The 11,357-nt window shown below is 39.4% G+C and overlaps 1 protein-coding gene across 11 annotated transcripts in view; it reads right to left on the reverse strand.

Moving 5' to 3' along the window:
- The window catches only part of LOC131425588 (PH and SEC7 domain-containing protein), a 196,275-nt gene that overhangs the window by 44,967 nt on the left and 139,951 nt on the right, over positions 1-11,357 (reverse strand). For all 11 annotated transcript variants that reach the window (XM_058587593.1, XM_058587591.1, XM_058587590.1 and 8 more), the window contains 2 exons: positions 739-805; positions 566-619 (listed from right to left, as the gene is read on the reverse strand). In XM_058587593.1, coding sequence (XP_058443576.1) covers positions 566-619; positions 739-805 — 121 coding nt within the window. The remainder of the gene's footprint in view (positions 1-565; positions 620-738; positions 806-11,357) is intronic.

The raw sequence follows: 11,357 nt of genomic DNA on the forward strand, positions 1-11,357 counted from the left end.
TTTTTTTCTATGCCAATTTTCGCCATTCTTTATGCGAATTATCGAATTTACGTATTTTTTTCGCGGATTTCCGAAGTCACACAGTTTTTTACGTAAATTCCTGGAAAAAGAAGCCAGTTGTCTGGTCCTGGTTTTGGTTACTATGCAATGTTACAATCCCTAGTTAAGACGGATTGCCTACACACTTAGAAGAAGTTGGGTAGACTCATGTTTTCAGATACTGACATATTGAACCATCTAAAGTGACACATTTTTACAGTTGATTCTGAGGTTTGAAAGTTTTCTAACGTGTATTGTTCGGTAACATACATATAATTGACATGCATTAAACACTCAGTGGTGCGAATGATTCAGTTATAATAACAAATTATAGCACCTATACGTCAGTAAAAAATATCATATACATATCACGCTAGCTTAGAATGTTTTCATTTGATATATTCATTCTACAATTTACCCAACGAAATTCTACAGAATTGACACTGTGCCAACCGGAGAGGCATCGAGCTTGACTACCACCCGTCACCACTTCGGATCGATTTGAAGCCCCAGCACCAATACTGACCTCTTTTCAGCTCTAGCGTCACTGGATCCGTAGAAAGCCGAAGGCATTTTAGCACTGTAACGAAGGAAAAGAAAGAAAAAAATATCCAAACAGGACGGTGAGAAGAATTGTGTCAGGTTGACGGGAACCTTAAAGGTGGAACAGAATATGATCGTAACAGAAACGTAACTTACCATCTTTAGTCGTGAATCCGTGCACGTCGGTTCCGTTGACTTTCACAATTACATCACCAGCTTCGACCTGGAAGGAAAATTGAAGGCAGAAAAAATAAAAGAAATAATTAGTCGAATGAGATCAAAGAGGCTCCACCAACAAAGCAGGTATCGAATGTAATTCCGTTCGTTCCTCGGAGATATCAGAAGGAGGCGGCAGCAGCAAAGTCCCCAAAAGAAATGTCTCTTGAAAGGTCGCTTGAATCAATTGAATTCCAATTCTTTGTTCAGAATAAATACTTGAATACATGAACCACTAATGGGGATAAATTGTTCAGAATTTTTGAGAAAGAAATTTCCTCACCGATTAAATTTTCAACGATTTGATTAGGACATTTCAAATGAATAAAGTGTTCAGTGTTCACAAGTTCTGGTCTTTTTTCTCTCTTCATCTTCACTTTTCGTCTAGTACTCAAGGTAGGTATATATGAAACGTGTACAAGCCGAATTTCGTTTCGCCGAAAGAATCATTTCACCGAATCATACATCTGTATTAGTATTGTATTGCAATTGTTTGTTTTTTTTTTTTTTATTTCAAATGCAGAGGATTTATCTTTTGACTTTGAAGTTGATTTAAAATAAAGAAATGGTGAAAGATATCGGAGTTCCCGCTCGTTAACCAAAATGCGTACATCTAAAATATAGAATATTTCATCTAACGGACAATATTCTATGCTCATTTTCAATTTTATAGTTTTGTACTTTTACATTAACAGAGCACAAACGAAATAATAACTAATGCGGCTGGGCATATTTGTTAAAGTCGTGTGCTGTCCAACCTCGCTGCCGTTTGTTTGGACCTAACTAAAGCAGGTTTCTTTGAGTAGACCGGGTAAACGATGCGGTTACAGGTTTGTATGCAAGAGGCCACTGCTTTCGCTTGATTTGTTTTAAATTATTATTTTGATGTTTTCGGTTTCTTAAATGAGAACGAGTTTCAGATGAGAAACATACAGTTCCCCTGATAAAAGCCAAAACAAGCTGGGCAGTAAAACAGCCGTTGTTATTGAAAAGATTGCTAGAACAGATTACATCAAAATATTACATTACAAGTACGGATATTTTTATAATATTTAGAAGAGATAAGCGACATCTATGCTCTATTGCTAGTTCGGCGAAACGACCGTTTACGAAGCATACTTACTGACGCACTAGTGTAGCAGACTTATACGCGTTTCGATTAATAACTATTCGAATGAGCAAGATATGTATCAGTTTAAATAAAACCCTTCAGAAATTTATGACATAATGTACTCTTTACAGTTTGAAAGAATTCAGCAAAAGTCAAAATTTACGCCAGTTTTTAAATCAATTGAACGATTATTATTACTTAGAAGCGTATTGGCTTTGGTTCCTTATTCACGTCAATCCGGTTATGTCGATGGCATTACCCACCCGTTTTTTTTTTTTTTTTAAGATTTTGCCTTCGTTTCTGGTTAATCACGGGAATTTAACAATCAACTAAACCAGGGGTCGGTAACCGGCGACTCGCGAGTCAAATGCGGCTTTTTAGTGCTATACGCAAATATTTTTTATTTTATAAGAAGTGCTTAAAAATTGATCACAAACCACATTTATACCACGATTTCTCCTTAAACTCAAAAATGCTTCAGTCTCAGCTATTAAATTCGCTACAAAACTCGTTCCAGTTGATTTATTTAAGTTTTCCTCTATAGAAAACTTTACTTTACTTTCGAACGGAGCCTCAGAGACCCATAGTGTTATTTACCATTCGACTTAGCTCGACGAGATCGGAATAAGTATGTGTGGGTGTGCACTTTTCTTAACGCCCAATTTTCTCAAAGATGGCTGAACCGTTTTAAACAAACTTAGGCTCGTTTGAAAGCTACTATTAGGTCATTGATTAAGTTCGTAAATCAAATTTGCTGAAAAGTCCCGAGCCTATCATTCCAGCGCCACTCTAACATTTCAGTACCAATTTTGTAAAACAATTTATCTTTTACCTCATAATAGGCCTTAGTTTTAGCGATAACCTCGTCATTTCTTATAGGCGAGCATTTTTTCCAGGTCTGCGAACAGCCAGTAGTCGCTACGAGCCAAATCTGGCGAATAAGGTGGATGTGTGGGAGCAATTCGAAGTTCAATTCATGTAGTTTTGCCATTGTATTGATTGACTTGTGACACAGTGCGGTGTCTTGCGGTCATTTCTTTGCAATTTCTGCCTTCAAACGCTCCAATAACGCTATATAATATTCTGTTAATGGTATTTCCTTTCTCAAGATAGTCGATAAATATTACACTAGGCACATCCCAAAATACTGAGACCATAACCTTTCCAGCCGATTGTTGTGCTTTTGGGACGCTTTGGACGAGGTTCACCAGTTGCTGTTCACTCAGATGACGATCGTTTTTATTCCGGAGTGGAGTGATCAACCCATGTTTCATCCATTGTCACATATCGACGCAAAAAATCCGATTTGTTACGTTTAAACATTACCAAACACTGGTCAGAATTATCAACACGCTCTCATTTTTGGTCAACAGTGAGCAAACGCGGCACGTACTTTGAAATGAGCTTTCTCAGAGCCGAATATGTGACATAAACGCTGCAGCATGCCTTTGTGAACTACTCGAATCAATCTGAATAAATTGGTGTCAAAAAATGAGCCGAAATTAATGTTAGAAATTATCTTAATAAGAAGGGCAGCACACCACTATGTGGATTAAGAATAGTTGTTTTTAATTTAGAAGCAGAAAATAATCGCTGTGAGCAAAATCAGGCGAATATAGTGGATGCTTTAGCAATTCGAATTTCAATTCATGGAATTTCGCCATAGTAACGATACCACTGTGGACAAAAAGTAGTAAGAGTTTTTAATTATATTTCGTGCGGAATTGGTATGATTGTCAGTGACATCTGTGCCAATTGTCACGTAAAAATATTCATTTGTGTTTATTTTTTGAAAGTATTAAAAGTGCCATCCGCGATTTTTACAATGAGTAAAATTGTTTAACAGAGAAGTTCCATTATAACACATGGATCAATAAGTCCCGAGACTAACAATGAAAACAACATTTTTTTGAAAATTTTTTTTTATTCATCAACATAATCACCTTTTAGGGTGGTACAACGGTTCCGACGTTTTTCCAATTTTTCAATGCCATGTTTATAAAAAAATTTATCTTTCGCTTCAAAATAAGCTTCAGTTTCAGCGATGACCTCCTCATTTGAGCCAAATCTTTTTCCCTGGAGCATTTTTTAAGATCAGCAAAGAGCCAGTAGTCACTGGGGGCTAAATCTGGCGAGTATGAGGGGTGGGGAAGCAGATCAAAGCCCAATTCGTTCAATTTCGCCATTGTTTTCATCGACTTGTGGCAGGGTGCATGTTGCAAACGGCCTTCGGCGATGATTGCTTGTCGCGAGCAAGTGTTTTTGATTGGTACAAGTTGTTCAAAGAGAGTTGAGAACGTGTTGACGAAGAACCACGCCCAGGAAGGCCATCAACATCAACTAATGTTGACAGTTTTCTTTAATTATCGATGTGTGGTGCACTCCGAATTCTTTCTGACTGTCAACTGTCAACAAGGAATACTATTTGAGTGTTATGCGTCATTTGCGTGAAGCTATTCGTAAAAAGAGGCCGGAATTAAGGGCCAACAACTTTTGGGTTTTGCACCACGATAATGCACTGTCGCATACTGCATTGATTCTTCGTGATTTCTTCGGCAAAAATTCAACCAATATCGTTCCGAAACCACCGTACTCGTCTGATTTAGCTCCATGTGACTGGCTGTTCAGCAAACTCAAACAAACAAACGCTCCGGCGAAACCGTTTTGAGTCAATTGAAGACATCAAACGTGAATCGCAACGCGCATTGAATACTATTCCGGAAATTGAATTTAACAACTGTTTCGAGAATTGGAAAATCGTTGGCACAAATGTATTGGGGCCAAGGGGGATTACTTTGAGGGGGACGAAATAGATGATTTCGAAGAACAAATAAAGAATTTTGAAATTATGAAGAAAGTCTCACTGTTTTTTGCCCTCAGTAGTAAGTTGTTTATGATTTCAGCTGTGAGAAAACGCGCCATAAACTTTGTAAAAATATTATATTCAAGTACTCATGCAAAATAGGGAATACACTTTCTTGTGATATTTTTATGATGCAAGCTATCCTAACAGTTCGGCTGAAAAGTTCGTATCGTTTAATAGAAATACATTTTTTTGCCAAAATTCGTTTTTATTATTCAACATAATTGCCATCAGAGGCGATACAGCGATTATAGCGATCTTCCAACTTTTCGATACCATTTTTGTAGTACGATTTGTCCTTTGCCTCAAAATAGGCCTCAGTTTCAGCGATTACCTCTTCATTGCTTCTAAATTTTTCACCAGCGAGCATTCTCTTGAGGTCTGAGAACAGGAAAAAGTCACTGGGGGCCAAATCTGGAGAATACGGTGGATGAGGGAGCAATTCGAAGCCCAATTCGTTCAATTTCAGCATGGTTTTCATCGACTTGAGACACGGTGCATTGTCTTGATGAAACAAAACTTTTTTCTTCTTCAAATGAGGCCGTTTTTTTGAAATTTCGTCCTTCAAACGCTCTAATAACGCTATATAATAGTCACTGTTGATGGTTTTCCCCTTTTCAAGGTAGTCGATGAAAATTATACCATGCGAATTCCAAAATACAGACGCCATAACCTTACCGGCCGATTGTTGAGTCTTTCCACACTTTGGGTTCGGTTCATCGCGTGCAGTCCACTCAGCTGACTGTCGATTGGACTCCGGAGTGAAGTGATGGAGCCATGTTTCGTCCATTGTTATATATCGACGAAAAAAATCGGTTTTATTTCGATATAACAGCTCCAAACACTTCTCAGAATCATCAATTCGTTGTTTTTTTTTATCGATTGGGAGCTCACGCGGCACCCATTTTGCACAAAGCTTTCTCATATCCAAATATTCGTGAATAATATGTTCAACACGTTCCTTTGATATCTTTAGGGTGTCAGCTATCTAGATCAACTTCACTTTACGGTCATTGAAAATCATTTTGTGGATTTTTTTCACGTTTTCATCGGTAACAGCCTCTTTTGGATGTCCACTGCGTTCATCGTCTTCGATGCTCACATGACCAGTACGAAATTTTGCAAACCACTTACGAATTGTTGCTTCGCCCGGTGCAGAGTCTGGATAACACTCATCAAGCCATTTTTTGGTATCGGCGGCACTTTTTTTCATCAAAAAGTAGTGTTTCATCAAAACACGAAATTCCTTTTTTTCCATTTTTTTCACATTAACAAAAGTAGCTTCACTCAAAATGCAATATCTCACAAACTAATAATCAGACAACTGTCAAATTTATACACGTATCTTTTGAAGGTTGGTACTAACTGAAAATGGTATGAATTTAATTCTAGTGGCGCCCTCTAATAGAAACGATACGAACTTTTCAGCCGATCTGTTAGAACAATGCAATCCGCAAAACCAAGAAGCATGTGAGACTTATTGATGATGGTTCCGTTGCTTTGCACGCCGGATCTTCGTATGGCACCTTCGAGCGCTATATTGAGCAACAGATTTGAGAGCGCGTCGCCCTGCTTCAACCCACCTTAAGTCACGAAAGCATCGGATGTAGTTGCAGCTATCTTGGCGCTTGATGTCGATCCATCGAGCATCACACGAATCAGCCTAATTAGCTTTGTCGGAAAGCCATGTTCTAAGATGATCTGCCACAATTCGTTTCGTTTCACTGGGTCGTACGCTGCTTTGAAATCTACAAACAGATGATGAGTGCGCAAGTTGTACGCCTTATCGAGAATTTGTCACACGATGAACATCTGGTCCGTCGTTGAACGTTGAACTTCTCGAAAACCACATTGGTATTCGCCGACAAAGGATTCTGCCAATGGACGCAGTCTGCTGAACAGAACTCTAGACCTTGTGGGCGGTATTGAGAAGTGTTATGCCTCGATAGTTTTTACAATCAAGTCGGTGACCCTTTTTGTAGATAGGGCATATGATACCATCCAGCCAGTTCGAAGGTATTTCCTCTCTATCCCATATCATTCCAATTACTTGGTGGAGTGCGTAGTACAGCCGCACGCTTTCAACTTTGACATTGGAAGGCTTATTAAACACGGCAGACTACAGTGGGCTGGACATGTAGCAAGAATGCCGGAAGAGAGAATGGCGTGATACGTGATGTTCAGCAGAGAACCTGGGAGAGATCGTCGACTGCGGGGTAGACCTCGCACTCGCTGGCTTTTTTAGTTGGTGGCGCCATCTGTATGTCAGGCCGGGAACTTATTGCCCAACATGGTACATATGTGAATTTATTTTATATCAAAAAGTATTTCCAATCAATCAAATAATAACATGTATTCCCACATCAAAATATAGGTAAATTGAAAATACGAGACCCGATTAATGACTATCTGCAGCACATCTCATCAGAAACAAAAGAACCAGTCGACCACTGCGCATTCGATGCTACTGCAGCAGATAAATGAAACAGGAACGAAACACACCGGCAAAATGCAGTAAAACTTTCAATGTATTATAATGAATTTTATACGGAACCAACTCTAACTAACTTAGAAGCAAAAAATATTTAATCTACCAGTAGTAGGAACATGGTTGTATGGGAAATAGTTTTACAACTGCCAATACTGCAACGATGATGATGATGACGGCGAAAGCACGCACGGACAAGCTTCAATTCGTGTAAAAAATGCAACAGCACATGTTGTAGCTGTACCGGGCCGGTATCAACAACGCCTTGAAAAACTCAAATCCTTCCTTAAAAAGGGGAACTGTGTCACCGATTTGGAGGAAAAAAAGAAAGAAAAACACAAACTGTGGAATTCACTGACTAGCTTTTGCATTCCGCCGTTTAGTAACCGTAGAACGCAGCCCACAAGGAAACACCAGGACAGGGGTCGAGTTACAACGAAAATCATGTTTAGCTTTTTTTTTTGTACGAACGTGAAACCGTGTCCAGTGCCCGGAGACGATGAAAAATACATTCCTTGAGTATCGGACTGAGTGCCCTACTGTTTTGACTATTCCTATCGCTTTTTCACCGGGTGTGCTATTAGTGTTGGGAATCGGTGATTATAGGTTTAGCTTTAATAGCCCAATGATGGCATCTCTGCTGAAGAAACGTTTAGCAAAAGTGTGCTATTAGCAAAATCATTCCAATTAGACGATTGTGCCGTCGGTAATTGTGCAGATTTCTGCTGGAGGATGCCGCAACTTTGTGATGGGTTAATAACCCATGCAGCCCATCAACCACCACCTCCAGCACCACTAGCAGCTGTGCAGCAGCTTCCGTGTTCCGTGAAGCATCGGCAACATCGCGTCCACGGAGGACCGGTATGCGCCCCACCTGTTCCGAGGCGGCGTGCTAATATATGCAAATCTCGGCATATTACGCCACCTTCTCGAGCTCGACTAACTCGGGGTAACTTCAAAACAAAACAAGAATAAACAACACCTCGCCAGACTCAACCAGTCGGCGGCGGATCGTCTTCTTCGGCATCGCGGCATTGAAGGTGAGCAGGTGGAAATGAATGTGATAAGCGCGTTGATGGGTGGTGGGTCGATGACGGGCAAACCGGGGGGAATACTCACTCAACAAACTAGCCGCAGATTGGTGGGCAGTTCGGCTGAGCCGGTTTCGTATCGACCGGGGAAAGGGGGGAGCCTCGTCTTTGACTGTCCATGAACCACTACCACACCGCATTGTGGCGGTGGTTGTGGGAAACAAATATTAATGTTCTTTTTTTGTTCTTTGGTTAGTTCCATCGGAGCCCAACCACGCTCAACAGGCGGTTGTGAATTCCCAAACCGGCCTAAATGAGGCGAGAGTGTGTGTGTGTGTGTGTGTTTAGGTGAATACAGCAAAAGAAGAAATTGCAAACAGTTGATTATTGCTTTTCGTTCACCAGAGGGAGGGAATATCTGTCAGAGCAACATCGTCACGATGTGTTGATTGGCGCAACCGAAAACATGTTTGTGCGGTTTTCGGGTATGGACATTAGTAAACGGTTAAATGGTAGAGTAAACTGGTCATTTTGTTATGAAAATATCCATGACGGTGTCAATGTTTTGCAAGCTTTCGGTACAGTAGCTTGTAAACAGGTTTTGTAGTGATAAAAAATAACTTTCTCTGTCACGTGTGTAAATTGCTTGCCAAACAATGTTTTTTTTTGAAAATTGCGAAGCCTACTTTTTCCTGAAATATTCATCTATGATGTTTCTTTCCAAATACAGAATGGAAAACCAATCTTTTCCTAGTCGTTCATATATAGCCATCTTGAGTTCTACTCATGGACAATGTTGCCACAGTAAAAATTTTCGTAATTTCGATAGAGGTATAATAAGTTCATGCTTTTTTTAATTTGAAATTTAATTGACAAAAAACGATTACAAATTCAATATTCAAAGTATTTCCCATCACCAACAACTACTTTTTTCTCATCTTTCCTGCAAATCGTGGATACCCTTTTGGAAAAAAAAACAAGTGGTTTGGCCGCAAACCACGAATCGATCCATTTTTTGACTTCATCATGATCAATTGGAGAAATGCTGGTCAGCCAAGCCATTCTGTATCGGCCGGATCAAATAGTAATCGGAAGGAGCAATGTCTGGGATATACGGAGGGTGTGGTAGAACTTCCCATTTGAGTGTTTCTGGCTGTGCAATGTGTCGTTGCTAAATTATTTTTTCCCTTGCAATGCTCGGATCAAACGCATCAAGTGTCCTCCCCCCTCGTGATCTTTTCATTCAGTTGCGGCAGCTCAAAATGCATCACACCCACCAAAAATCTTCAAGACTAGAAAATTCCACCCTTTGGCTGACGTATCGTAATGGACCCACTACTTTTCATCACCAGTAACAATTCGATGCAAAACCCACCTTTCTTTTGCGCCGCTGGAGCTGATGTTCACACTGAAGATGGGCAAAACAGTTCATTTTATAAGAACCGTTCAGTGATGTAGAGTTCTATTAAAAGAACTAGTTTTCGAGAGCCGTTCGTTCGTTCTTTTCATAGTTAATTTGCCTGATGAATGACTAACCGAGATCTCAATTAGAACTAAGGTTTCGTAGATTCAAAAAGGATTGCGCTAGCAAAAAAAAGGTCCTCGACCTTGACCTGAAGAACTACCGTTCTCAAAAACAGAACTATTGATCATTCACTCTTTCAAAAGAACCAGTTCTTTTGAACCGTTCGCGAACGAATTGCCCATCTCTAGTTCACACGTGAAAAATCAGCGTTCCATTTCCCATGGCTCCGATGCATACGGCACCCAATTGTCAACCTTTTGAGTCCTCACCATTGCTTTTAAACGTTGGAAAATGGCTGTCGGAGTAACTCGAAGTTATGCGAGTTTAAAGCGAATTTTCGAAGTTATGCGAGTTTCTAAGCAGATTTTCGAAGTTAGTTGGATTTCCGAGGTTATGCGAATTTTCAAGCGGATTTTCGAAGTTATGTGGATTACCGAAGTTGAGTGAGTTTTAAGAGGATTTTCGATGTTATGTTGATTACCGAAGTGATGCGAATTTTTAGGCGGATTTACGAAGTTATGCGGGTTTTCGTATTTCTTATCCGAAGTTATACAAATTTTTAAGCAAATTTTCTAATTTTTTTTCCGAAGTAATGCGAATTTTTAGGCAGATTTTCTAATACCGTTTTCGTTTATTGATCAGAGCAACCCGAGCGCTGACCCAGAGTCGCCACAACTTTTGATGAGTTTGTTTTAGCAACCTGGGGTCGCTCTAGATCGGACTCCAATCGCGTAGTTTCGCTCTGAAAATTTTCTCGGTTTGCACCTCGTATCCATGCGAGTTTGTTTATTTTTTCCTTTTTATATGAGTTGTTGCTTAGGGCGCGTACCACGTGTTCGTTTTACTCGGAGTCAGAGTCGCCCGCATCTAGGTTCTAAAACGAAAACGGTATAAGTTAATTATATTTCCGAAGTTATGCAAGTTTTTAAGCAGATTTTCGAAGTTAATTCAATTCCCGAAGCTATGCGAGTTTTTAAGCAGATTTTCGAAGTTAATTGGATTTTCGAAGTTAAGTGGATTTACGAAGTTATGTGAGTTTGGATTTTCGAAGTTATGAAAATTTCTAAGAAGATTTTCGAAGTTAATTGGAAATTTTAAGCGGATTTACGAAGTTATGCGAGTTTCTGAGCGGGTTTTCGTATTTCCTATCCGAAGTTATACGAATTTCTAAGCAAATTTTCGAGTTCCCTTTCCGAAGTAATGCGAATTTTTATGCAAATTTTCGAAGTTATGTGAATTCCCGAAGTTATGCAAGTTTTTAAGAAGATTTTCGAAGATAATTCAATTCTCGAAGCTATGCGAGTTTTCAAGCAGATTTTCGAAGTTATGTACATTTCCGAATTTATGCGCATTTTTAATCAGTTTTTCGATGTTATGTGGATTTTTAGGCAAATTTTAGAAATAATTGGATTTCCGAAGTTATGCGAGTTTTTAAGCAGATTTTCGAAGTTATGTGGATTTCCGAAGTTAAGCTAATTTTCAAGCAGATTTTCGAAATTATGTGGATCTACGAAGTTATGCGAGTTTTTAGGAGAATTTTC

Source organism: Malaya genurostris, chromosome 1 (genome assembly GCF_030247185.1).
Source record: "Malaya genurostris strain Urasoe2022 chromosome 1, Malgen_1.1, whole genome shotgun sequence".
Lineage (NCBI taxonomy): Eukaryota > Metazoa > Arthropoda > Insecta > Diptera > Culicidae > Malaya > Malaya genurostris.